The following is a 27,482-nucleotide window of genomic DNA, read 5'->3' as shown; positions in this document are numbered from 1 at the left end:
CTGTATCAACAAGACTCGATACTGCTCCGGAAAATGGGTTCCCTTGGTGACAGCGGAAGGACGGTTCGCATCGGTGTTGATGTCGGAGGTAAGAGCAAGTTCTGTAGATAATCACGAGGGCTCTCTAGTTGACAATATTGCAGGAACCAATACCGATGCCGTGGCAATCGATCTTGCGTTGCAGCGAGACAAGGACCGGGGTGTCGTCGCCCACTGCAAGACGCCCACCACCCCGGATGCCACCTCGGGCATTGAGTCTGCCGTGCGTTCCGTGCTCGAGGCGTCCGGGCTCATCAAGACGCCGGAGCGCATCGCCTCCGTCACCATCGGCACCACACACTTCATCAATGCCGTCATTGAGCGTGACGCACGACGTCTGCGGCGTGTAGCGGTGGTTCGCCTCTCCAAGTCTTTTCTGCGAGAAGTGCCACCCTTTGCCGAGTTCCCGCCTGATCTCACAGCCATTCTGCGGGGCCACACCGGCATCATCGATGGCGGTCTGCACATCGATGGCTCGCAGGAGGCCCCCGTGCGCGAGGAGCAGGTCGTTGCCGAATGCGCCAAGATCCGCGAGTCCGGCGAGACTGCGGTCGTGGTTGCCGGTGTGTACTCGCCCATAGACGAGGTGTTCAAGCAGGAGAGCACCGTGCGAGACATCATCAAGCGGGAACTGCCCGGCGTCGACGTGGTGTGCAGCCACGAGGCGAGCGCCAGCATAGGGTTCATCGAGAGGGAGAACGCCGCCATCCTCAACGGCGCGATCCTCCAGTACGCCAGGAAGACGGTAGGACGTTTCCGCCGGGCCATGAAGAAGCTCAACCTGCACTGCCCCTTGTTCCTGACGCAGAACGACGGGACCATCCTGGATGCGGCGACGGCGTCCAAGATGCCCATCAGGACTTTCTCCTCGGGCCCCACCAACTCGATGCGCGGTGCCGCGTACCTCTCCGGGCTCGATGACGGAGGCGACAGTTCAGCGATCGTCGTGGATATCGGTGGCACCACTTCGGACCTGGGCGTGTTGCTCCCTTCTGGCATGCCGCGTCAAGCATCCGCGTACGTCACGGTCGCTGGCGTTCGAGTCAACTACTCCATGCCCCATCTCCACTCCATCGGCCTCGGCGGCGGGTCAATTGTACGCGACCTTGACGGTAAGGTCCGTGTGGGGCCGGACTCTGTCGGCAACGAGTTACTTTCCAAGGGCCTTGTCTTTGGTGGCGGTGTCTGCACTACGACGGATATTGCGGTTGCTTCGGGCAAAGCCGACGTCGGAGCAGCGGCGAAGGTGTCGCATCTCGACAGGGGCTTCGTTGAAGAGGCCGGCAAGCGCATCAAGGCGCTGCTAGAGGGCGCGATCGATGTCATCAAGACCTCTCCTGATCCCATCCCAGTTCTCCTGGTCGGAGGTGGTGCAATCCTCTCGCCCGAGACTCTGGAGGGCGCGTCGCAACTCGTCCGGCCTCCTTTCCACGATGTTGCCAACGCGGTTGGTGCAGCTATCGCAAGGGTTTGTGGTGCTGTCGACATCGTCCAGGGCACCACGCACCAGACAGAGCACCAGGCCATTGAGCATGCCAAGGAGGTTGCGATTCAGCGCGCGCTTGAAGCTGGTGCCTTGAAGGACAGCATCCGGATTGCAGAGATTGAGAGCATGCCACTGCAGTATGTTGCGAACCAAGTCCGCACCATGGTCAAAGCCGTCGGCGATGTGGATCTCCATGCCAAGGTGGCCGATGTCAAGGCTGATGACGGCGAGGACGAGGACGAGACAGAGACAGAAGTCGCCAAGAACATGGATGCCAGAGAAGAACAAGAAGAGGAAGTCGATCCTCGGACGTACAAGCCTGAGATTCAGATCAACGACAAGGGTACCCCCGAATGGATCATCAGCCCTACAGATCTGGACTACCTCGCCAATGGCTGCTATGTCCTTGGCTGTGCTGGTGGCGGTAGCCCCGCCGCTTCAAGAATCCAGCTACGGGGCATGCTGCGCGATGGCCACAGGATCCGGGTAATTGACCAGTCCTCTCTCAAAGACGATGATGTGATCTACTGGGGTGGGCATATGGGCTCGCCCGCCGTGTCGGTTGAGCGACTACAGTCTCTTGAGACGGTCGACGCATTCAAGGTGCTGATGGAGTACCTCAACCACACATCCTTTGACGCCGTAATGGGTCTGGAGATTGGCGGTGCCAACGGCCTGGAGCCCTTCCTAGCCGGCGCCAGCAGGTTCTTTGACGCGCCCGTCATCGACGGTGACTGGATGGGCAGAGCGTACCCGACCTACTGGCAGACGACGCTGGCGGTCCACGCGCCGCTGGAACTCGTGCCTTGCGCCATCGACTCGGGCGACGGCAAGAGCATCATCATGACCCGCGCGCCCAACGACGAGATTGTGGACCGCGCCCTGCGCGCCTCGTGCTCGGAAATGGGCTCTCGCGTCGGCATGGCCGCCAAGCCCACGACCACGGACAAGGTGCGCAATTTTGGCGTACTAAACACCGTGTCCCTGGCCTGGCGGATCGGGCGCGCCATCGCCCTCTCCAAGGCGACAAACACGCTCAACACTGTCGCCGAGTCGATCATCCGGGAGGCGGGTGGCCAGGAGGCGGCCAAGGTCCTGTTCCGGGGCAAGATCACGCGGATCGACAGGCGGCTGTTCAAGGGCCATTCCTACGGTACGGTCTACATCTCCGCCTTTGGCGAGGCAGATGAGGACGAGGAAAGGTCAAGCTCTGAGAGGGCTGTTCCCGTCGCCCAGGGAGGCGAGTTGCGCATCCCATTCAAGAACGAGAATATCTATGCCGAGCATGTGGCCGAGGACGGTACCAGCACGATGATTGCTACGGTGCCCGACCTAATTGCCATCTTGGACAACGAGTCCGGGCAAGCCCTTGGCGTGCCAGAGTTCAAGTACGGTTACCGGGTTACTGTGATCGGCATAACTTGCTCGCCGAGATGGACAGAGACCAAGGCAGGCATCGACATTGGTGGGCCTGGCGCGTTTGGATACGAAAAGCTTGAGTACAAGCCATTGGGTAAGTATGTTGAGCCGGTGAGTGTAATCCAGGAGTATGCACCGAGGAAATAGAACCGTAGATTCTAGCTGTAAACAAATATCAAAATCTGGCGTTCTTGTTTTTGCGTCACAAGCGGTACTACATCGTGTGTCAAAGGAATGTTTCTGGAATAACTAAATAAGTTGCTAGTCGAATGTTTGGTGAGATGAAAACCAATCAAATCCGTTATTAGAGCAAGAAGGAGTTCCGGCCCACCATGGCCCATGGGCTACCGGAGTCCGTATTGCTCACATAGAGATTAAGAAAACCCGGCACGCATGATCTGCAGGTTCTATACGGGGGAGTCCCAAAGTCACACTCATACTTCTCACAGCAGTGATCATACATATTGGAGCTAGGAGGATACACAACCATTGGAGCTAAACACAGAAAGGGTCATCAGGTGGGAACCAACCGCACTAGGCGAGTCGCCAGAGAGTCTGTTGTGAGCGAGTTCTCGTCCGTTATTATGATACCAAGGCAATCTTGCACAGGCGCTTCATGTTCCTATCCTGAGACCAGTTGTCAAGTACAACCAGCGTCTTGGAAATGCATACATAATCAATATTTTCCCCTTCCACGCCTGCGAGCTCCGAATCCTTTCTCTCAACTTTTCTCCTCCTCCTCCTCCTCCTCCTCCTCCGCCTCCAAGTTGTGGTTTGCCTCGGGGTATAATTTGGGTCCAGTCACTAACCATTGTGACTTACTCGCACCCTTTTTTCTCCATCTTTCAGTCATATATCAACGATATGCATTACCTCAGGTGCCTGACCGGCGCCAGTATGGTGGCTGGTGCTTTTGCTATTAGCGCCAACAACTTGAAACATGACGATCCCCCGGCAGCGGACGTCGTCGTCGTTGAGACCGTCCTCCACGAAGTCCCCGGCCAGACCGTCACCATGATCCACATGCCCGACCCGACCAACACGGCCGAGCCCGTCCTCGGCGCCGCCGCGGCTGCCGGCGTGCCGCACCGAAGGCCCCAAGTCAACGAGCACTGGATCGTCCGGACCAAGCCCGCCAACGGGGCCGCACCGACCCCGAGGCCCTCATACGAGGATTTCATCAAGGAGCAGAAGCACGCACAGGACGAGGCTAAGAAGCACGCACAGGACGAGGCTAAGAAGCACGCACAGGACGAGGCTAAGAAGCAATCGCACGACGGCGACGCCAAGACGCACGGCTCGTGCCTCTTCAACGACGAGAAGGGCATCAAGTTCGGCGTGCAGATCGACGCGGGCCCGGAGCAGATCGGGCCCAAGGGCGTCAAGATCAGCAACGACGTCAACGGCTGGAACTGCAAGGTCAAGACCTGGGACGCCGTGCACTACAGCCACGGCGGCAAGACGGCCTTCCTGCTCGAGGCCCAGAACGGCATCCCGTACATCCTGCCGTGCAACCCGAACCACGTCCTTGACTCCGTCAGCCGCGTCGTCGGCAAGCCCGTCGACTTTGGGTGCAAGCATGTGACGCATGAGGAGCTGCGCAACTGGTTCGTGCAGCGCAACGTTGATGCGAGGCTGGATGGTACGGAGAAGAAGAATGAGGAGAAGAAGCAGAACGAGGCGGAGGCTTAGGAGTAGGAAGGGCTGCCGCCTTGAACGTTATGGGTGATGCATTATTTGATTAGTATTCATCACATCAAAACACTCAATTTTCCTTTCCTTCCCATTTGCCAGTGTCAACAATTGATTATCTGCTTTGAGTTTCGTTTTCAACTGCAGCAAACTGATAAGGAACTTCTCATAATACTTCTGGATGAATTAATGCCTTTGTTAACGCTACGAGAGAATAATAACTTCCAACGCCCCCAAACGCCGAACATGAAAACTGCCAAATAATTATATAGGGAATAAAGAAGTGCGAGACCATGTCGGGGGCTCGATTGCCATGGAATGGATCTGCTGATTATTTCTTCGATTTCTTCTCTTCCTTCTTTCCCTCATCCCCTTTGCTGCCTTGCTTGTCGTCCTTCTTTGCGCCGCCTTCTTCCTGTTTGTCCGCATCGTCGCTCTCGTCCTGCTTCTCATCGCTGCTATCCTTCTCTGATTTATCCTTTTCGCTGTTGTCCTTGTCCTTTGATTTGCTCTTTTTGTCAGACTTCCTGTCCTTGGAGTCATCTGACTTGTCCTTGGACTTGTCTTGGCCCTTCTGGTCCTCGTCTCCAGAAGACTCTTCGTCGCCGTCATCGCCACCCTCGTCATCACCCTCATCGGCGGCCTTGTCATCTTCCTGCTTCTCGCCCTCCTTGCCTTGTTTCTCATCCTTCATTCCGTCCTCCTTCTTGTTGCCTCCCTTCTTGCTCTTCTTCTCTTCTTCTTTCTTCTTGCGTTCCTCTTCCTCCTTGGCCTTGCGGTTCTTTGCCTTCTCCTCCGCTTCTAGTTTGGCCCAGTTCTGGCTGTAGGGCTGCGCAACCTCCTTTGAGAATGACTTGCCGACCTGGTCATCAATGCGGGACAAGACGAAAGGCTGGGTCTCCGAGCCGCTCTTGGCGCGACCGACCAGGCTGATAAAGATGGCGCCACCAACAACAAACGTGAGCACGAAGCGATAGGTGGGATACCAGCTAGGGGCCCAGCCGTTGGTGGACGCGCGTGTATCAGCCATGTAGAGGGCGGTGAAAGTCACAAACTGGGAGGTGAGGGCCCATGGGACGGGCATGAAGAGGGTGGGCCAGGCAGCGGCGGGCGCAAGCACTCCCATGCCGTAGCGGAAGCGCGTTCGGTCGTGTTCGGGTTTCTTTTCGGAAAACTCCATACCCTGTAGTTCCTTGCGTTAAACTAAGCCCCTCGAGAGACGGTAGGTATTGTAGAGATCAGCATACCCAATGAATAGCTCCAAGGAAAGAGATGATGACAGCGCCGTATCCGAGCTGGATCTGCTCAAGGGTGCCCAGCCAAGAGGCAGCAGTCTCGGGGTTGAGCAGGAAGCTGTTCACAAAGTTGGAAGAAGTTGGCCATTCCGTCCTCACGTTCCATCCAAGAAAGAGAGTGGAAATTGAGGTGGCTAGGTAGGGAAGGGTGCCTGCCAGACCGAGAAAATAGGGTTCCTTGGGCACGCTGGACAGGGCGAGAGTCTCTTTGACCGTTTTCTAAGGGCAAATGAACCATCATTAGCACCGATATCGAATTCTCTGGCCGCGTATTATGAGAGATCATAGCTTACCAGATCTTGTGTGATGCCGCTGCTGATGTCTCGCTCCTCCTTGGCGGCTGCTGATGTCGACGCAGGGGAAGGCTCAATGACATGGCGGACGCTGGACTCGGTGGTAACGGCAGGAGGATCGGAGACAAGCTTCTTCTGGCCAATCTCTTTCTCGGCTTTCTTGTCGATTGCGTCGGGCGGGACGGGAGACTTGCTCGAATACTTGGATCGCCAGGCTAAGCTGAATGGTGATATTATTGCCCTAGGTCGGCTGGTCTGCAAGGCCAATGTAGAAAGGGCCTTTGAGGGGCATTTTGGGCTTTTGCTCTGGGCAATTGCCCTCGCGGAGTAGCTGAACAGAGGCCGGGTCGAGCGGAACATACTGAAAGCCGGTAGGTGCGATAAGATAGTGAAGCTATTCAGAGGTACCGGAATCAAGATAGTGCAGGCTGTACAAATACTGATTAAAACAGCATTGAAGACACGTCCACCTGGCAAGCTGATTGATTCAAGCTTGAAGCAGCTCTGAAAATCTGGAATGGTAGGTAGTTATGATTTGTGGGAGGGAGAGAGCTCCTGTTATTGACCAAGGCGCTCTTTGCGCCTGGGAAAGCTGTGAGGGCAAGCTTGGTGACAGTGACGTAATTATGTCAGAGCTCCAAAGGCCCGGAAATCGAAATCGCAGATGGACTGGGGCGTGCCATTTCATAGATTGACCCCGCAACACGGCTACACATGCCGACAGCACACAACCTCCGTGCTGTTGCTCAAGAATCAAAGTAGTTGGCGGTCCAGGTGTCCTTTAATTAATGAATTGCTGATGGAGATTTCTGGGATGACAGCCATACTAGACAATACTTCATTTTAGACGCGTCTCGCCCTGGGCATCAGTTCTCAAGTCAGTTGTTTTTGTCACCAGAAACAAATTGCCTTGGGCTTCAGGCGGGTGGTTTTAGTGCGTCATCATTGCTGGTTTCACGCCCCCAAAGGCCGAGGTGTGGGGTAGCTCTGGGACCTGACTTGCAGAACTGGCATCCCCATTTCAAGCTTCAGCCCACTAAAATAAGAAGACAGCACCCAAGTTCAGTGGAGAGGAGTCCAAGTGCTGACGTCGTTTTAGTGAGGTGCCAGCTGCCAAGGAAACTGCAAATCGTCCCGGACAGAGCAGGCGCGCGTGCGCACACCTCCCTCCATCGTCGCCGCAGCCCCCACCTTTTCGCAGCCCAGCTCCTCCCCGACGTAGCGTCATCCTTTTTCGCTGGGCTGCTGCTGGGCCTGCACCACAATTCCCATCATCTGCCAGGCACAGACAAGGCCGGCAGTGCTTTTGTCTACACTTCCTCCTTTGATAGCGATCTGCCACATATCTGCAGCCCTTTTTAGAGTCAACTTTGCACAGCTGTTGCTGCCCTGATCCTATTTACATGCATTAATTGCTGGCATTCTCACGTTAATGACCCCATCAGGAGATTGAAGCAACAGAGGACCGCCCTCGACTCGACCGCGACCCCGCCCAATACAACAGACCGAGGACCTCTTTGCCCGGCACTTCCTCACACGGTCGCGATTGAGAACACCCTCAACCTTGGCGATACCCCTTTCCTTGCGACCCGAGCCCTCCGTCGAACCCATGTTCCCGATCTCGAGCCCTCCCTGAATAGCTGTCAAGAGTCCCGGCCCGGGTAACGGCATCCCGTCGCCAACATGTTGGAAGGTTTGGTTGCCGGATTGCTCAACCGGTTCCTGGGTATGTACGTCAAGAACTTTGACCCTACACAGCTCAAGGTCGGCATCTGGTCTGGCGACGTCAAGCTCAACAACCTCGAGCTCCGTAAGGAGGCGCTTGACCAGCTCAAGCTGCCCATCAACGTCGTCGAGGGCCATCTGGGCCAGCTCACCCTCATCATACCCTGGTCTAATCTGCGCGGCGCGCCCGTTAAGATCTTCATCGAGGATGTATTCCTCCTTGCCTCCCCCAAGGAAGAGGCTGAGTACGACGAGGAAGAGGAGGAGAGGCGAAGACAGCGCATCAAGATGGAGAAGCTCGACTCGGCCGAGCTATTGAAAGAGAGATCACAAGAGGGTCTCAGTCAGGAAGAGCAGAAGAAGAGCCAGAGCTTCACCCAGAGCTTGGTTACCAAGATTGTGGATAACTTGCAGGTCACCGTCAAGAACATCCACGTCCGCTACGAAGACTCCATCTCCGCTCCTGGCCACCCTTTCGCCCTCGGTCTCACTCTCGAAGAGTTCAGTGCGATCAGCACAGATGGCGAATGGAAGCCCGCCTACATCCAAGACTCGACCAAAACCACACACAAGCTCGCAACGCTCGGTGCTCTGGCTGTCTACTGGGACACGGATGCGGACCTCTTGGGATCCGGTCGCGAGGCCGAACCCAAGGAAGAGGACAAGATGTCCCATGATGACATCATCCAGAACTTCAAGTCGATGATTGTCAAGACGGACGATGTTGAAAATACAAGCCACCAATTCATCCTGAAGCCCGTGAGCGGACAGGCCAAGATTGAGCTCGATAAGTCCGGTGATACCAAGGTGCCTCGGGCCAAAGCGGCGCTTCTCTTCGATGAAATCGGCGTTGTTCTGGATGATGATCAGTATCGTGATAGCTTGATGATGGCGGATCTATTCCACTACTTCATCCGACACCAGGAGTACAAGAAGTACCAGCCCAAGGGCGTTACGCCCAAGGAAGATCCCAAAGCGTGGCTCAAGTTTGCTGGAGATGCTGTTCTCAGCAAGATCCACGAGAGGAATCGCCGATGGACGTGGGACTTCTTTAGAGAGCGGCGCGATGACCGGCGGCGCTACATCGAACTGTTCAAGAAGAAGAAGCAGAACAAGCCTCTTAGTGCCTCCGAAAACGACGACCTCAATAAGCTCGAATGGAGGCTCGACTATGAGGATCTACGATTTTGGCGATCTCTGGCCCGGAATCAGCTCAAGAAGGAGAACGCCGAGGCTCTCAAGAATGCGCCCCCCAAACAGGAACAGCAAGGATGGCTTGCTTGGGCGTGGGGCTCGAAGCCAGCAGAGACACCAGCCGACTCGTCCGAAAACACCCAGATGACAGAGGAGCAGCGGAAAGAGCTTTACGAGGCCATCGACTGGGATGAGAAGGCGGCTCTGGCCGAGGAGGTCGATGTGCCTAGAGAGACCGTCAAGTTGCAAGTCGAGGCTTCCCTTAGTACGGGAAGTTTCACCTTGAAACAGAGCCCCAACGGCGAGGTTAAGGACCTCCTCAGTCTGCATTTCGATGTCTTCAAGGCAAAGGCGCTTCAGCGCCCCGACTCCATGCTCTTGGATCTCAGCCTTGGTGGATTGCGAGTCAACGATGGCACGACACCCGACAGCGTTTTTACTGAAATCGTCAGGGTTAAGGACGCTCCTGAAAACGACAATAAGCAGAAACGGTTGTCGATTGTTGAGCTCGAGAAGAACAAGGAAGAGGCCTTCTTCCAACTGCAGGTCGAGCAAAATCCGCTCGATGGCCAAGGAGACATTGCCGTCACAGCAAAGCTCAAGCCTCTCGAGGTTATCTGGAATCCCAATTTTGTTGTCGGCGTGGTCGACTTTTTCCGCCCTCCCGAGCGACACATGGAGTCTATCACTGCGCTCATGGAGACTGCCGGTGCTACCGTTGAAGGCCTTCGCGAACAGACCCGAGCCGGCCTGGAGTTCGCCCTGGAGGAGCACAAGACCATCAACGCCAAGCTTGATCTACAGGCTCCCCTTATCATTATCCCTCAGAGCATCAAGACCAAGACATCGACATGTCTCATTCTCGACGCCGGTCATATCAGTGTCAACAGCAAGTTGGTCGACAAGAACACCATGAAGGAGGTTCAGTCGAAGCAGAGCCAAGCCTACTCAGAGAAGGATATGCAGCGCCTGGAGTCGCTGATGTACGACCGCTTCATTGTCAAATTGACCTCCACTCAACTATTGATTGGTCCTTCGATCAAGGAGACTAAGGCTCAACTTGTGGAGAAGGATGAGTCCTTGCAATTTCACATCGTGGAGAAGATCAATGTCGATTTTATCGTCGAAATATCCATCCTTCCCAAAGCCCCGAACCTCACCCGGATGAAGGTCTCCGGTCACATGCCAGTCCTCCATGCGACCATGTCCGACACCAAATACAAGACGCTGATGAGGATCATTGATGTGGCGATACCCAAACTCGGAGGAGAACAGCAGCCCCAGCAAGAGCAGGCCAGCCAGCCTAAGCGACCCCGACTCTTGAGTAGTGCTTCCGGTCGGTCGAATAAGAAACACACGCGCAACAAGTCCTCCCAATTTCTCCCTTTCACGACACAACAGACAGCCATCATTCTTGACGACGATCTTGATGATGAAAATGATGAGTTCGAGGATGCCAAGTCTGGAACTGTCAACGAGCAGCTCAAGATGCAACAGAAGAGCTTTCAGTTCAAGTTTGCTGTTGATGAACTACGTGGGTCATTGTACCGCAGTGATCCTGACAAGAAGAGACCAGACTCGCTTCTGGTGGAGTTGGTTGCGCAAAACTTCGACCTCGAGTTCTACCTTCGCCCCTACGACATGGTGGCCGAGGTCTCTCTGGGCTCCGTCACAGTGGATGACTTTGTCTCTAATCCCTCGGCCGAGTTCAAGTCGATCGTGTCGACAGGCGACTTCGAAGACAAGCAACAAGACCGCGAGCTTGTGCATGTCAAGTTCGTGAGAGTCAAGAAGGAGTCTCCGGAGTTCATGCCTGTTTATGAGGGTGTTGAGACCAACATCCAGGTCGCCATCTCGACGATCAATCTCATCGTCACCCGCAAGACGCTCTTGACCTTGCTTGACTTCATCCTAATAACATTCACTGGTGGTAACGACAACAATCCGCCGCCAAAGCAGGCCACCAGTGATGACTCGGGAGTCCAGGTCATCGAGCCAACCCCACCCAAACAGGCAGAAGGTGGAGCTATCAGGGTGAAGGTTGATCTTAAGAGTATTCGGCTGATTCTCAATAATGATGGAATTCGCCTGGCAACTCTGTCGTTCAATCACGCCGACGTCGGGGTCTTCTTGCTGGGTAAGACCATGCGTGTGGCAACCAGGCTTGGAGACCTCAATCTCGTGGACGACGTGAACCTTGGTGTCTCTGAGGATTCGTCCTTGCGCCAACTCATCACCATTCAAGGCGATGATTTAGCAGATTTCCGCTACGAAACCTTTGATGCCAGCAACCCCAAGACATACCCCGGGTACGACTCATCGATTTACCTTCGCGCAGGCTCTATCAAAGTCAATTTTGTGGAGGAGCCTTTCCGGAAGATTGTCGAGTTCCTCGTCAAGTTCGGGAAGATGCAGGCCATCTACAACGCGGCTCGACAGGCTGCAGCAAACCAGGCAAACCAAATCCAACAGAGCAGCAGTCGCTTCAAGTTTGACGTGATCGTCAACACGCCCATTGTTGTCTTCCCACGTGCTGTCGTGCCTGGCCAACCGAAGCGCGATCTCCTGACCGCCTATCTCGGTGAGATCTACGCGCAGAATAAATTTGCCCCGCTGGACGACTCTGAGGATGCTATAATTGCGATGAAGCTGTCTGCCGGGATCCGAAATATCAAATTGACCTCCGAATTCAACTACCCAAATGGCGAGTCCGAACAACTAGACTTGATCGAAGACACGGATCTTGGATTCGATATCACATACGCGGAGCATCAGGAAGGAATGAAACGCCCCGACACGGAAATTGAAGGACACATGACAGACTTCAACCTACGTATTACTCCCTACCAGCTCCGGTTTCTTCTGGAAATCTCAAGATCCGTTCCGGCTGCCTTTGCGAACGATTCGGATCAGAGCGCCGATGAGGCTGAGCAGGACGTGGACCAACAAACCCTCGAGCGAGCAAGGACCGGCTCATGGGATACGCAGACTACGTCTGAGGAACAAGCGATTGACCTTGCTCCGGAACTAGGCACCCATTCCAGCACCTGGACGAAGCTCGATCTTGTCTTTAACGTGAGCACGATCGGCTTGGAGCTTATCAGTGCGCAGGAGGACAAGCCTGTTGGCGACTTGAAGAGCGCGAGCCTCTCGCGCTTCTCCCTCGACGACAGTAGACTGAAGACAAGGATGCAGGCCAACGGTTCCCTGGAGGCTGAGTTTGTAATACGCTCATTCACCATTCACGATAGCCGACCACGCGAATCCAACAAGTTCAGGAAGATAATGGTCTCCAACAAGGAGGTTCAGCAATTCATGGCCAGTGTGTCCATGTCGGGCGGCAAAGAGCGCAATCTCATCGCCATGGTCGCCATCGACAGCCCGCGAGTCATCTTCGCTTTGGACTACCTATTTGCTATTCAGCACTTTGTGTCGACAGGCTTGCAGGTCGACGAGGTTGCCGCGCCAGAGGAGCTGAGCCCTACCGAGACACCTGAGGAGTCTGATGCCGACTCGATGCAGGTAGCACGATCGGTGAAGACAAGATCGCAGCAGAGTCACCCTGGCCGTGATGCCCGCGGTACCCGAGAGAACAAGCAGAAGGACGAGAACAAGATGAACATCGCCTTTAGAGTCAACGTGGTCGACGCTCAAATCATCCTTATCGCCAACCCACTAAGCTCCAGCTCAGAGGCAATTGTACTAGGCACCAAACAGGTACTCCTTTCACAGCAGCACGCCCTGACATTCCAGGTCTCTGAGGTCGGCATGTTCCTATGCCGCATGGATCGGTTTGACGATACTCGACTGAGAATCATCGATGACTTCTCAATTCAAATGTCTATGGATAGTTCAAAGCCCTCGCAGACGAGCATTCACGTCGATATCGAGCCTCTTATCCTTCGGTTGTCGCTGCGTGATATTCTGCTCGTTCTTCAGATCGTCAGCAAGGCCTCAGAGTTGTCTGATAATGAGCAGCAGTCTCACAAGCCGAGCGCGGCGGACGAAAAGGCTAAGGAACTCCGGCAAGCTGGGCTTAAGCAGCGGACAGCAAGCGGGAAGGGCCCGTCCACTATGGCTGCGGGCAAGTCCAAAGCTGCTGGCACTATCAGTGGTCGATCGCAGTCGCACCAGAAGCCTGTTACGGCACACGACATCACAAAACCACCCCCGAAACACGAGGATCTCACCGCGACTATTGATGGCATTCGCGTTGTGCTGATAGGAGATCTGCACGAACTGCCCATCTTTGACCTTAGCATCAAGCACTTCACCGCCACAGCTGAGGACTGGTCGAGCAATCTGAAGGCGGAGACGGCAATTGAGATGTACACCAATGTGTACAACTTTGCCAAGTCGGCGTGGGAACCGCTCATCGAGCCCTGGCAGGTTGGTCTCGGTGTTGCCAGAGAACAAGGCACTGGACTTCTATCTGTCGATGTCACGTCGAAGAAGGTCTTTGACGTCACAATTACCACGAATACCATTGCCCTCGGTTCCAAGTCGTTCGCTTTCCTGACGCAGGATGAGGACGTGCTGGGCAAACCCCGTGGAGTAGAGGCGCCATATCGCATCCGCAACCACACTGGCTTTGATGTTGTTGTCCAGTCGCGCCACTCCTCCTCGGAAGAGGACATTACTCTCCGCCTTGAGGAGGGCCAGGAGGGACCATGGTCCTTTGAGCACTGGGAGAAGATGCGTGAGAACCTACTCGCGGAGTCGCAAGGTGCCAATGTCTCGGTCCAGATCGAGGGTTCTGGCTTTGACACCGTCAAGAACATCCGCCTCAACCGTGAGGGCGAGTTCATCTTTGGGCTTCGGCCCAAGGCAGACCAGGTTCTGCATCGCCTGCTGGTCGACGTGAAGCTCGGCAGTGATAACGTCAAATATGTCACGCTTCGCAGCCCGCTCTTGGTGGAGAACCAGACACAGATCCCCATCGAGATCGGTGTCTACGATGCGGAAGAAGGCCACTTGCTGAAGATTGAAAAGATCCCGCCGGGTGAGAGCCGACCTGCCCCGGTTGGGGCTGTGTACCTGAAGAGCCTACTAGTCAGACCAGACTCTGGGTTCGGCTACGCTTGGTCCAATGATGCGCTGTGGTGGAAAGATCTACTCAAACGCCCTACACGGACCATGGTCTGCAAGGGTGAGCATGGGGAGCCGTTCTACTTCCAGATGAATGCTGTGTACGACCGCGGCAACCCGTTGACCAGGTAAGTGACGTCTCGACAAATTTGATTGTGCTCATACCAGACACTAATTGAGATCAGGAACTATCCTTACATGAAGCTGAAGCTGTCTGCCCCAGTGGTTCTCGAAAACCTCTTGCCGTACGATTTCAAGTACCGTATCTACGATCGAAATACGAAGAAGGACTGGACCAACTTCCTCCGCAAGGGTGGCGTTAGCCCTGTCCACGTCACGGAGCTGTCTCACCTTCTGCTCTTGAGCGTCGACATGCAAGACACGGTCTTTAAGTCGAGCGAGTTTGCTATCATCAACTCGGGGCATTCAGGCCATGCCGATGACTTCAAGAGAGAGAATACACTCGTCTGCCGGGACGATAGCGGACGCAACCTACACTTGAAACTTCACTACCACAAAGTACCGGACAGCGGCGGTGCGTTCAAGGTCACAGTGTACAGCCCGTACGTCATTCTCAACAAGACCGGTCTTGACCTCGACGTGCGCTCCAAGAGCTTCATGCAGCCGGCCAAGGCTGCAGCAGGGCAGTCTCTGAGCAATCCCTCTGAGGGCGAACAGCCCAAGGCGCAACCGCTCATGTTCTCCTTCGCCAACGAAGATCAACGAAACCGTGTGTCGTTGAAAGTGGGCGACTCTGAATGGAGTAAGCCGCAGAGTTTCGACGCCATTGGTAGCAATGCGGAGGTTGTTCTGCAATCGACCTCGCGCAACAACACAGAGATCCACATCGGCATCACAGTGGAGCCGGGAGAGGGCAAATACAAGATGACCAAAGTGGTCTCCCTGGCGCCGCGGTTCATCCTGCAGAACAAGCTCGGTGAGGAGATCAACATTCGCGAACCCAGTTCGTCTAATGTGATGACGCTGAAGTCGGGTGCACTCCAGCCCCTTCACTTCTTGCAGCGAAGCCCCGTCAAGCAACTCAGTCTCTGTTTCCCTGGGGTGAACAACCAATGGACGTCACCCTTCAGCATCTCGGATACAGGCACAACTCACATCAAAATTGCAAAGGCCAGCCAGCGACAGAGGCTGATCCGGGCCGAGATTTTGATGGAGGACGCAACAATCTTCCTGCATTTGAGCATGGAGACCAAGAACTGGCCATTTTCCATGCGCAACGAGAGTGATACCGAATTCACCTTCTACCAAGCAAACCCGAACATTGACGAGGAAGGTGTTGAGGATCGCTCTGGATGGAGGCCCATAAGGTACCGTCTGCCGCCAAGGAGTATCATGCCTTATGCTTGGGATTTCCCCGCCGCCAAGCACCGCGAGGTGGTGATCAGTGCTTATGGCAAGGAGCGTCATGTCAAGCTGGCAGAGATCGGCAATCTGCTCCCAATGAAATTTGCCAACTCCAGCACCGGCCAGTCCAAGGTCATTGACATCAACGTTGCGGCAGATGGCCCGACGCAGACTCTGATCTTGTCCAACTTCCGCCAGTCCAAGAGTCTATACCGACAAAAGACACAATCGGGCTCTACTGCTTCCAACGTTGGCGCATTCGAGGCCAAGAATCAAGACACTGGTGTGACCTTCCGGGCGCAGCTCAAACTTGCGGGCATTGGTGTGTCGCTTGTCAACTCTCAATTAAAAGAACTGGCATACATCACGCTCAGAGACGTGGGCCTGAGGTACAGCGAGTCGCCTCTTTACCAAACCATCAGCCTGGCTGTCAAGTGGGTGCAGATCGACAACCAGCTCTACGGCGGCATCTTCCCGATGGTGCTGTACCCCAGCGTCGTGCCCAAGAGGGCTCAGGAGATAGAGGCACATCCCTCGCTGCACGCCATGGTCACCCGCGTCAAGGACGACTCGTACGGAGTGGTCTATATCAAATATGCCACCATCCTTATTCAACAGATGACTGTTGATCTTGACGAAGACTTTGTCTACGCCGTCATGGACTTCTCCAAGGTCCCTGGAACAGCTGGGACAGCGGAGGAAGAGGGCAAGTTATGTGATGAGAGCCTGGATATCCCCGAGCCGAAGCAGCAGCAGGCTGGCCAGGATATCTACTTCGAGCTACTTAACATCCAGCCGATGCAGCTTGATCTCTCGTTCATGCGGACAGAGCGCGTCAACGCCGAGGACAAGAGCTCGTCGCGCAACCCGCTGATGTTCTTCTTCAACGTGCTCACCATGGCCATTGGCAATGTCAACGATGCACCAGTCCGCTTGAACGCCTGTATGCTGGAGAACGCGCGTGTCACTGTGCCGTTCCTGATCAGCACTCTGTCCAACCATTACAGCCAGGAGGTGCTCTACCAGATCCACAAGATTCTTGGATCTGCTGATTTCCTGGGCAATCCCGTCGGTCTCTTCAACAACATCAGCTCCGGTCTCACCGATGTCTTTTACGAGCCGTACCAGGGACTTATCATGTCCGACAAGCCAGAGGAGCTCGGTATCGGTCTTGCACGTGGCGCGGCCTCGTTCGCGAAGAAGACGGTGTACGGTTTCTCAGACTCCTTCTCCAAGTTTACGGGCTCTCTGTCCAAGGGCTTGGCTGCGGCGACCCTCGACAAGCAGTTCCAGGACCGCAGGCGCATTACTAGAGCGCGCAACCGGCCCAAGCACGCGCTGTACGGTGTGACAGCCGGGGCTAACTCCCTCTTCACCTCTGTGGCGTCGGGCGTCGGCGGGCTTGCCAGGAAACCACTGGAGGGCGCCGAGCAAGAAGGCGCGCTTGGCTTCTTCAAGGGCGTGGGCAAGGGGGTGCTGGGGTTCGCGACCAAGCCGGCGATCGGGGTGCTCGACATGGCGAGCAACGTGTCGGAGGGCATCCGCAACACGACGACGGTGTTTGACGGGTCGGAGCTGGACCGGGTGCGCATCGCGCGCTTCGTCCCCGCCGACGGCATCGTGCGGCCGTACAACCAGCGCGAGGCGCTGGGCCAGTTCTGGCTCAAGCAGGTGGATAACGGCAAGTACTTTGACGAGCAGTACATTGCGCACCTGGAGCTGCCCCGCGAGGACATGGTGGTCATGGTGACGTACGCACGGATCCTGCTCATCCGGAGCCGGCGGCTGACGGCGGAGTGGGATGTGCCCCTGAAGGACGTGCAGACCATCGCCAAGGAGAGGACGGGCCTGAGCCTGACTCTCCGGGGTAACACGAACGGGCCGTTTATCCCCGTCGGGGAGGAGAGCAGCCGGGCTTTCTTGTACCGGATGGTGGCGGTTGCGGTGGAGGAGTTTAATCGGAGGTTCAAGGGGGTGGAGTGAGATTGTGATGTCTGATATCTTTTGTGCGAGGGAAGTGGGAGGGTGGTCTGTGGCACTGGTATTGTGGACAAGGGAGGGGATGGGAAGCATGGAATGGGTACATTACATGGGGCTTTGGAAGCATACAATTTTGACTTCTTGTCTTGCGGTTTCTCCTAGAGTTTGAGCAGTGGCAGCAGATTATATGAATTGCATACGATACACGATGAACACTGTCTGCTCAATTTGTTACTCGATTAGTTGTGTTGTTTAGTTGGGGTATTGTTTTGCTGTGTCATAGTAGCGGTTGTCGCTCTGCGACGACCTACGTACTCCAAGAGGCCATCCTTCTCTGCTACAACTCGAAAAGAAACTATTCATTCGGTTCGTTGCCCGTCCTTGCAAGTGAAACAAAACTCTGTGGATATCCTCAAACCGCGGGAGCCTTCCCGGGGAGGCACAGCACCGACCCGACACCGAGCTTGTCGCAGTCGACACCCGGGTTCAAGCCCGTCAGCTCCTGTACGCTCATGCCCCTCGTCTCGGCGATGGCCCAGCACGTGTCCCCCCGGCGCACCTCGTACTCTGCCTGCCCGTCGCCGCACATGGGCTTGGTAGTTCCACCGCCGCTGAAGCTCACGCCCATGAAGTAGAAGACGGCGAGGAGGAAGAGCCCGATGATGAGGAAGAAGTTGAGCAGGGGCATGTTCTCCTGCCGCCAGGAGCGGTGGGGCTGGCTGCTGCCGCCGCCGTCGACGTAGTCGGCGTAGGTGGTGCCCGTGTGGTGGGTGTCGGAGTAGGGGGGAGGGTTGTTCGCGCCGTCGCCGCCGTGGTCGTGGCTGGCGGGCGGGCCGCCGGAGACGCGGTGCATCTGGCCGTAGCGGGAGCCGGGGGCGCCCTCCCAGATGGAGCCGTCGGACTCGTCGCGGTAGGTGTAGACCTGGGTGTCGGCGTCGTAGCCTATGCGGGTCATGTTCTCGGGGAGGCGCTCCTCGTCCGTGTCGTAGTGGGAGTAGCGGCCCATTGTTATGTTGCTTGGGTTTGCGTTTTTGGTTTTGGTAGAGGTGGTTGAAGGGCGAGGCTGTCGTCCCTTCGGTGTGATTTCTAGGTCTGTGTTTGTGTGCTTGCCTGCCCTGATGGGGATAATTATGAAATGTCAAGAGGTGTTCTGTGGCGTGATCATCTACCAGTTGAAGGTTGTCAGATTGAGGCAGCCTGAAACACTCTGTGAGGAGTGGGGGAGGCTGAGCTGTGTACGTCACGGCTTAGGTAAGACTGGCCCGGGTGAATGTGGATGGTCACGTTGTTTCATGCCTGATTCGCGGCAACAAGCCCCTTGATTTGCACTTGAAGTTGGAATGCACGCCATCTTTGGACTTCGGTGTTTTTAGGCCCAAAGCCATGTCGATGAGGACGCAACCTCTTTGACTTGATGATATTAGAGAGACCGAGTCAATCAACACTGGGACCGAGACCGGAACACAGCCCAGAGCAGTCGCTACCGTTTAGCGCAGGCCGGGGTGCGGGGGCGCTAAACCGAAGCCCACAACGGGACGTTTGCCGTCGCTTCAGCGCCTCTTGCGGGGAAGCGGCGCGCTAATGGAAGCAAGCTAATGCTCGCCGATACCTAGACAACTGATGATGAGTCAAGCTCGATGAACGACGACAGAGATGATCGAGGCCATTATGAATATGCCCCCTGGGCAACATCATCTATGCTTAAGAGAGATTCAGCGTCGGATCACGGACACCGAAGAGTCTTGGCGACCATGGCTAGATCGGAGCCAAGCAGCACCATGTCAGCCCGCCTCGATCATTCGGGGCCTCTGCTTCCATGTCAAGCACCGCAACCTGAAGACCCGGGACTTCTATCCCTCGAGCTTTGGGCCCCGATGCCAATGCTTGATAGTAGTATCGATCGGATTGAAGGCCCGTAAGCACAGCTAGGCCAGACTGCGCGGTTCCACCAGGCTGCGATCGTTGCCTCAAGATCGGTATTTCGGAGATGGTGCCTCCGTGCCTCCCACGCCCACAAGCTCGGGTCTCTCCCCTCGCCCAGCTCCTGAGCAATCTATTCAAACCTGGTAGTCGACCCTGAGATTCTATCGGTACCCACCAAGACATCAGTTATTGGAGGAGAAACCAGGTCGTTCTCGCTCGTGATGGCCCTCATCGCCGCAGAACGACCGGGCACTTGGCGCCCTTCCGATCGAGGAAAAGGGGTCGGCTTGATGAGGAGTATATCTAGTCGTGACATCGCCTGTGTGGGCAAGATTTGTCTCGAGCTTTGTCGACCCGCACGCAGTACAGTCTGTCAGAGCTCCCCGTCCTTCCTTCGACACACGATGAAGACCACCAGCCTCCTTGCGGCAGCCCTGAGCGGCGCATCCGTCGCCTCTGCCCACACCATCTTCCTCCAGCTCAAGGCCGGCGGCACGACCAACCCCATCGGCTACGGCATCCGGACGCCGTCCTACGACGGGCCCATCACCGACGTCACCTCCAACGACGTCGTCTGCAACGGCGGGCCCAACCCGACCACCCCGTCCGACAAGATCATCGACGTCAAGGCCGGCGAGACCGTCACCGCCATCTGGCGCCACACCCTGACCTCTGGACCCAGCGACGTCATGGACGCCAGCCACAAGGGTCCCACGATCGCGTACATGAAGAAGGTGGACAACGCCGTCCAGGACTCTGGTATCGGCGGTGGATGGTAAGACTTCTTCTGCATCCGGAAGGCTCAATGAAAGGCTTGGTTGCTCATGACACGTGTCGCATTGCAGGTTCAAGATCCAGGAGGACGGATACAACAACGGCGTCTGGGGCACGAGCAAGGTCATTGAGAATGGCGGCAACCACGCCATCACGATCCCCAGCTGCATCCCCGACGGCCAGTACCTGCTCCGTGCCGAGATGATCGCGCTGCATGCCGCCAGTGGAAGTGGCGGTGCCCAGCTTTATGTATGAAACAACCTTGTCTTCACTTACACGGTCTTTCGAACATTGCTCGATCTGAGAGAAAGAGATGCTAACAAGCTCTGGCACCTGCAGATGGAGTGCGCCCAGATCCGCGTCTCTGGCGGCTCCGGCTCGGCCCCGTCCAAGACCTACAGCCTCCCCGGCATCTACAAGGTAAGCGTCTTTTGTGTGTCGCAGCCAAGGCTAGCAACCCGACTAACACCTCTCCCAGGCCACCGACCCGGGCATCCTCATCAACATCTACAGCATGACGCCCAGCAGCAAGTACGTCATCCCCGGCCCGGAGCTGTTCACCTGCGGCGCCAACGGCGGCGGCGGCAACCCACCCGCCCAGTCCACGACGCTCGCCACCTCGACCAAGCCAGCCGAGCCGACCAACGGCGGCGGCGGTGGCTGCACGGCGCAGAAGTGGGCTCAGTGCGGCGGCATCGGCTTCACCGGCTGCACCACGTGCGTCAGCGGGTCGACGTGCCAGAAGTCGGGCGATTACTACTCGCAGTGCGTGTAGACTCCCGTCAACGGTGGGCAGGTAAGCGGGCAAGAGGGCGCGACGCGATGTGCCGCGATACGAGGGAACTCAACGTCAATTACCTAGGCGTGCGTCTATGCGTACGGGTCATTGTCAGGGGGTTGTTGTCTGATGGCATTGCATTCGAAGCGAGTCGTTTTTATCGCACCATCTAGTAGAAAAGCGCATTCCAAATATACCTGTGCCGTTTTCCAAGTACGAGTAGGCAATTATGATGTCAAAAATGGTGCGGCCGTTTTTATTGAAGCCAGCGGGAAGTGCAGAGCTGAAATACATTCCTCGGCATGCAGCTAGCAGCGCATGGACTGGGCGGCTAAACTTGCTTGACATGGCTGTCCCTAGATACCTAGGTAGTCTAGATGGTTTTCGTGCCGGGGTTTTCCAGGTACGGTCACACCACTCCTCCAGACAACCGGGTTACGGAATTCCCTCCTCACTACAGGTGTTCTGTCACTGCTGACTCCGTCAAACACAACCTAGAACGGAGTGATGGTGCATGAATGCGATGCATCTCAACAGAGAGCGATTATTCCAAAAATACAAGGGAATCTTCCAAGAAAGCCTTCAGACTCCAACGACGTTGTGTTTGTCATTTACCAGCGGCCTGGGTCAGGAGGTGCACATGGACATGATACACTACGTCCATGAACCAACAACACCGCCGCCGAGACGAGGCAGATGGAGCCGGACATGGACGGGGTTCCCCGCAGGCCCCTCCACCAAGCACAATGATGCCGACGGTGGTTCCGACGGCGCAGTGGTTTGGGGTCCAATTCCGCAATGATCCTCGAAGAGGGTGGTTGATATCAATGGTCGACTCCCCTCACTTTCTTCAATGAGCTTTGCCTCCCTTTACGGGCATCCATAAAGTCGCCCGTCTGCTCCTGGCAACATCTCCCTGCTGGTCCTTTTGATTGCTCAACTGGACGCACACCTTTTCATCATGGCCGTCGCGAGATCGACGGCTTCGGCTGTTTTCCTGCGCTTGCTAGTACTCACGGCGTGCTTTCTGTCCCTCGTCATCTTGAGCCACCCTTCCTTACTGTCGGTACGTCTATTCGTTGCTTCAAGCCGTGCTGCGCCAGCTCATTGACCATCGTTTTAGAACCATGTCATAGCAATGCCAACCATTCGGTCGAGACCAGCAGCGAAGCCCGTTGCGGCACCAGTAGCGAGACCAACGCCACGGCCCAAGATCGAGGAGGCATTTTGGCCCCTTGCGTTTACCAGGAAGAAGAAGTTGCGCGTGCAGCCTTGAGCTGAATGGGTTTTGCAGTAATTCAAGGTTTTGCATCGAAATTGGCTTGTTGAACACCAGAGAGATGCGAGGATGGCTCTGGACCAGGTGGAACTACGTGATCACTTCGAGACTCGACGTTGCGCTTTGGATATCTGCGTTGGCTCTGCAGCACGCACATCCACTACGACTTTATAGCTACGAATCAAAAGATCCCACGGCGAGCTGGAGACCGCAGATTCACAAGACTTGGATTACCATGTATAATAAATCAAGTACTCGGTCCGCTCTCAACTTATCAAATTCCAACCTGGTTGAAAATCTCAGAAGGTACGCATTTAAACACCGTGTGATACGTGGAGAAGCAGGCCGACCGTTGCGTGAGATGTTTCCCAGCCAGAGATACGAAAAGGGGCGTACATGCTGGAAAGTTGATCTCGCTCCCTGTCGGGAGGTTCCCCTGCACATGACAAGTGTTGTTGGTTCCAGAGAGGGCTCTGAGACTTCTCTTTATGGCATGACATGCAGGGGGTCCCAGTATGTGGACGCACAGTCTCATTGCCAGCATGTTGGTCCTGGGATTCCATCGGCCGAGTGGCCGTGCGGGTAGGCCAGTCTCTGCCCGCCATTACTCGACCATTCCGCCGACCTTTCGCCTCACGAGTTCACTCATATTGCCGTTGTTGCTATAATTGAACGAGAACATGCAGTAGCGCGAGCAGACGAGCATCCAGGCAAATACAGAGTCGAAAGGGCAGAGTCTGGTAACATGGTGAGGACATCATGTGCAAAATGCTTCGGGCTTCCCTCGACTAACCTCTCATGTTAGGCTGGACCGGGAAATCTCGGGGGCGTGTGTGGCAGCAACCAGGCACTTTTCGAACCCGCAGGTCTAGAAGTCGTGACAGTTGAGAATCACTACCCTCACACCCAGGATTATCCCGACGGCATGGGAATAGGGACCAGCTACCCGAACGAGCTCCCGGCGGTCAACTATGCCAGAGACGTGGCCTATCTCGAGAAACAAGACGATCCAAGTCAGATCCACCAGCAGCAGCCACAACAGCCCTTACGACGATGTACGATTCTTCCACAAACAGGGCGGCAAAGAGTGATATGGGCGGTACTGAGCCTTGTCGTGATCATCGCTGTCATCGGCGGTGCGGTCGGGGGAACGCTCGGACGAAGGAGTACTGCTTCCGTTAATTCAGCCAACCAACCACCGACTCCGATATCAAGCTCCCCGGCCACCGCTCCTACACAACCAAGATCGATCAAAGCCAATTCGCCCCTAGGAGTGACGGCTTGGAGGAAGGTCACCGGCGCCGAATTATACTTGTACTATCAGGGCCAGGACAACGTCATCCGCCTCTCCAAATACGACAGTGGACGAGGTTTACCAACGCAGAATAACTCTTACTGGTTGGAACCGGCTGCCGCTGCGGCTGCTGCTACGTCGAACACGGCCATCAGCGCGACAACGGTGGTTTATCAACAGATTTATCAGGTATGTCTGTGATGCAATGTACACATACGGTCCTGTCCATCTTCTGACTTTGACCCCCTTGACAGCCTCAAACTCAGACCTACTTCTTCAATGGCCCAAACAACCAGTTGAGCGGTGTCAACCACAATACCCTCTGGAACCCTCCAAACAATGCAGACGGCATCAACATGTACAATCGCACCGCAGATCAGCGAAGCTCCCTCGCGAGTTATTGGCCATACACCATCTACCAAAACATCGACGGGCGTCTTGTTGAGGTGCAAAATGTGCTCGGCGGGTACGGTGAGGGCACCTTCAGCCCATCAGGAGACTACGCGGCACAAACCCTCGAGATCCTCGCTTGCCAGGGCTCAGGCATCGCTATAGTGCCGCTCTCGACTGCCTTTGAGACCGTCGCTCAACCGGGAGGCTATGGTATCGTGTATCAGAGCCTCGTGGGATCGCTGAAGACTTTCATCCCCAATGCGCAAAAGACAACAAATGTCTCCCGGTCTTGGCCTCCAGGTAAACACAAATCCCCTGCAAAGTAACTCTGTGCTGCGAGGACTGATGAGACCATCGCAGATGTTACTCTCCCCGACATATCTTTCCCAAAGGGCTATGCCATCGCGGCATTTGCGACAGCACGTCTGGGCGATCGCCAAAATCGCACAAACACCTTTATACTATATCAAGATACAGATAGTGGCATCGTTGCGCTGCGTCAAGATGATGACCTGAGCTGGAGGAGCTCTCGGCCGGCCGCGCTAGCCAAAGCGGACAATGGGACTCGTATCGCCTGCATCACGATGCCCATGTCGGCCAGGAACGCGGATTTGAAACCGCTTGCTCTTGAGGAGGCCTCGGCCGAGAACCGGTGTTATTTTCAGAGGGACCTGGCGGTGGTGGAGGTTCAGCTGAAAGGTACCGATTGGGTGGAATTGGGCACGGTTCCCATACCGTAGATGTGAAAAGGACTATGTGCATTCTCTCTTTCGGTATAATGAGATGGTAAGCGTGCCAAGTATTGAGAGGGCAATCGCTGTCGATGGATTCAGTCCGTTCCTGTTCATAGCCACAAATGTCACTTTTTCGGCCCCCAACGCAAGCGGACTCCCCCAAGATGCAGTCAAGAAGATAGAATCCTACGGCCTCCCTTGAGGTGACGGCCAATAAATGCGCGATCCATTACACCATACTGTAAGCACTAAATACGCAGAAGCGCGGAGACTGCTTGGCTGAGGACAAGGCTGTCCAGTTAGGCTGACCGTCTGAGCGGCTCAAACCGTGCTACATAGAAAGCCAGCTGTATTTAAAGGCGGGCTGACCTGCCAACTTCACTCGTTGAACGCTCTTCCAACATGAAAGCGATCGTACCCTTTTTGGTCCACCGTAGCTAGCACCTCAATACCCCTCGCGCCCCGTTCGCCCACCATGTCTCACGGTGCCAGCGGCTACTTTTACTACGAGTACCTCTACGAGTTCGAGTGGGACTTCAGACCAGGCTTCCAGCCCGATCCCAAAGCTCAGGGCAAAGACGAAGGCAAACGACCGCCATACCGCACTGCTTACTACACTGAGCATCGCCAAGACCACGGAGCGCAGACCGACTGGTACAAGAACCGAGTGAGGCCCACCATCGAGGAAGACTGCAAAAAGATCATCGACCTGTACAATGGGCAGAACCTGGAACGATACCCGAAAGAAGACCAGGGCCGCAAACCCAACAGATTCGGGCGGATCATGAAGCCATTTAATTGGAATGCTGTCATCGAGAGACAGTTCAAGTGGACCAAGACCCTTCCCACGACAACCGAGGGTGACGATCAGGGGAAGCCTTATGGCAAGAAGATTTGAGAAACGGTTCTTTAGGGGTTCAGCAAGTCTATTAGAGCAAAATAGCTTTTGAAGTGGCAAATCTGTCCAAGTTCGTAAGAGGGTTGAATTCTCAGGGCAAGAACATGATCGGATCACAACAGTCCAGACAGAGTAGCACCAAACGAGAAAATATATGGAGCTTACGTATGCGCCTGCTCATCCGTAGAAATGCAACTTGAAAAGTACCGGCCGTGGCCATCTTGGCTAAATCCAAGCTTTCCTGAGGTGACCATCCATTTGCCAGAGAGACTGCATGGACAGGATTAGCCTACAGATACCCGAGAAAACCGGGGGAGATGCATACAGCATTCTAGACCTTGCCCGGCAGAGAGCTGTGCTTTCCCACGATCAGGCCAGGTCCTTCGGCGGCCCTCGAACCGGGGAAGCGTTTTCCTACTGGACGGTAACCTGGAAAGAGACAGGATGTATATGACATGGCTAAACAGCCTACGTCGCTGTCCTATTTGCCAGGCCACCACGCCTCGGTCGCACGTAGAACAACGTTTAAATATATTGCTTTAGATACCCGGTTGTTGATCCAGCCAGTCCCTGATGCAACGTACGCCGGGTCTAGAACATGAATATGAAGGACTAGCAGTAGTATATAAGAGCCAACGCCTGCATCGTGCGAAATGTCCATCGGACTCAGACGCACTCTGTCCCCAGACTATTCGCCCAAGTCTGGCAAACATGGCTCCTCAATACCTGGTCCTCCTCTCCCTCCTGGCGCCGGCTCTCTGCGCGGTAGATCTGGCGCCGCGGGCCTGCGGTCGCACGGTCGTAGCCAAGCAAGGCGACACCTGCGCCTCCGTCGCCAGCGCCTCCGGCACCACCGTCAGCCAGTTCCTCAATCTGAACCCCACGCTGGCCAACTGCGCCCTCGTCGCGGGCCGCGAGTACTGCGTCAGCGACACCCCCGGCAGCGCCCCCGCCCCCACAACGACTTCGGCGCCGGCCGCCCCGCCCGGCACGACACCGCCGTCGGGCCTCAAGGTCAGCGAGGAGGGCGACTGCGGCGCCGGCGTGACCTGTCTCGGCTCCGGGTTCGGCGACTGCTGCTCCGAGCACGGGTACTGCGGCGGCTCGGCCGACTACTGCGGCTCCGGGTGCCAGGCCGCTTTCGGCAAGTGCGCGGTCGACACGGGGACGACGACGATCGGGAAGCCGCCCGGCGGCGGCGGCGGTGGCGGGGCGACGAGCACGGTGACCAAGACGGCGTTCAAGACGGTGACCTCTGTCATGGCGACGACGGTGACGGCGCCCGGGCCGGCAAACACATTGTGTCCTATTCAGGAGGGGTCTGTGAACAATTGTGAGTACTCTTTGTGTGGAGAAGGGAAAGGGAGATACGCGGGCGATTTTGCTAACATGGGGGTACGTGTGATAAGGTGTCGATTTCCACAAGGTGAGGCGAGGAGAAAACTGCGAGAATCTCACTGCCGAGTATGGCATTACGACTTCACAGTTCAGGCGATGGAATCCCTCGGTGAGTGACGAGTTCTGAGCATCTATCATCTTCAAATTTTTGGGCTGACGATTACATCGCGTAGGTCAACTGCCCTCGGTTGACAGTAGGGCAATTTGTTTGCGTCAGTCTCGGAGAGTAGTTTCTGTGTAGTTGAGATTGCACTTCAAATCCATGATATATTCTTGGAACGACTGCTCTATTTTGAGCATCAGACAATCTATCCCTCCCTGATGACATTGTAGTCACCGTTATATGATTGATGCATAATTTGAGACGCAAGTTTAACAACTTTGTTTGAAAGAAAGTGCGTCGAGAGATGCTAGAGATTCTTCCAACTCAATGAC

General features: G+C 55.6%; 8 protein-coding genes across 8 annotated transcripts; 6 read left to right on the top strand and 2 right to left on the bottom strand.

The window, feature by feature from the left end:
• Nucleotides 1-33: 33 nt before the first annotated feature.
• On the top strand, nt 34-4,636 carry E0L32_006622 (uncharacterized protein; the record flags this gene model as incomplete). Its single annotated transcript, XM_031141275.1, has 3 exons — nt 34-88; nt 144-3,038; nt 3,582-4,636. The coding sequence occupies 3 exons, from the start codon at nt 34-36 to the stop codon at nt 4,634-4,636; spliced, it is 4,005 nt and encodes a 1,334-aa protein (XP_030994688.1).
• A 331-nt stretch (nt 4,637-4,967) lies between these two features.
• On the bottom strand, nt 4,968-6,584 carry E0L32_006621 (uncharacterized protein; the record flags this gene model as incomplete). Its single annotated transcript, XM_031141274.1, has 3 exons — nt 4,968-5,819; nt 5,884-6,150; nt 6,225-6,584. 3 exons carry the CDS (start codon nt 6,582-6,584, stop codon nt 4,968-4,970), a joined length of 1,479 nt encoding a protein of 492 aa, XP_030994687.1.
• A 1,323-nt stretch (nt 6,585-7,907) lies between these two features.
• On the top strand, nt 7,908-17,579 carry E0L32_006620 (uncharacterized protein; the record flags this gene model as incomplete). Its single annotated transcript, XM_031141273.1, has 2 exons — nt 7,908-14,359; nt 14,417-17,579. The coding sequence occupies 2 exons, from the start codon at nt 7,908-7,910 to the stop codon at nt 17,577-17,579; spliced, it is 9,615 nt and encodes a 3,204-aa protein (XP_030994686.1).
• A 409-nt stretch (nt 17,580-17,988) lies between these two features.
• On the bottom strand, nt 17,989-18,582 carry E0L32_006619 (uncharacterized protein; the record flags this gene model as incomplete). The annotated part of the gene is made up of 1 exon (XM_031141272.1): nt 17,989-18,582. The coding sequence occupies one exon, from the start codon at nt 18,580-18,582 to the stop codon at nt 17,989-17,991; it is 594 nt and encodes a 197-aa protein (XP_030994685.1).
• A 1,321-nt stretch (nt 18,583-19,903) lies between these two features.
• E0L32_006618 (uncharacterized protein) lies at nt 19,904-21,048 on the top strand (the record flags this gene model as incomplete). The annotated part of the gene is made up of 4 exons (XM_031141271.1): nt 19,904-20,274; nt 20,345-20,522; nt 20,613-20,693; nt 20,752-21,048. 4 exons carry the CDS (start codon nt 19,904-19,906, stop codon nt 21,046-21,048), a joined length of 927 nt encoding a protein of 308 aa, XP_030994684.1.
• A 2,207-nt stretch (nt 21,049-23,255) lies between these two features.
• E0L32_006617 (uncharacterized protein) lies at nt 23,256-24,757 on the top strand (the record flags this gene model as incomplete). Its single annotated transcript, XM_031141270.1, has 3 exons — nt 23,256-23,813; nt 23,879-24,317; nt 24,378-24,757. The coding sequence occupies 3 exons, from the start codon at nt 23,256-23,258 to the stop codon at nt 24,755-24,757; spliced, it is 1,377 nt and encodes a 458-aa protein (XP_030994683.1).
• A 469-nt stretch (nt 24,758-25,226) lies between these two features.
• On the top strand, nt 25,227-25,649 carry E0L32_006616 (uncharacterized protein; the record flags this gene model as incomplete). Its single annotated transcript, XM_031141269.1, has 1 exon — nt 25,227-25,649. One exon carries the CDS (start codon nt 25,227-25,229, stop codon nt 25,647-25,649), a length of 423 nt encoding a protein of 140 aa, XP_030994682.1.
• A 711-nt stretch (nt 25,650-26,360) lies between these two features.
• E0L32_006615 (uncharacterized protein) lies at nt 26,361-27,174 on the top strand (the record flags this gene model as incomplete). The annotated part of the gene is made up of 2 exons (XM_031141267.1): nt 26,361-26,982; nt 27,059-27,174. 2 exons carry the CDS (start codon nt 26,361-26,363, stop codon nt 27,172-27,174), a joined length of 738 nt encoding a protein of 245 aa, XP_030994681.1.
• Nucleotides 27,175-27,482: the final 308 nt, after the last annotated feature.

The sequence above is a fragment of the Thyridium curvatum genome, assembly GCF_004353045.1.
Source record: "Thyridium curvatum strain D216 chromosome Unknown NODE_38_length_371496_cov_78.080427, whole genome shotgun sequence".
Lineage (NCBI taxonomy): Eukaryota > Fungi > Ascomycota > Sordariomycetes > Thyridiales > Thyridiaceae > Thyridium > Thyridium curvatum.
Note: the sequence above shows the minus strand (reverse complement) of the source record. Positions and strands in the feature narration are given on the sequence as shown.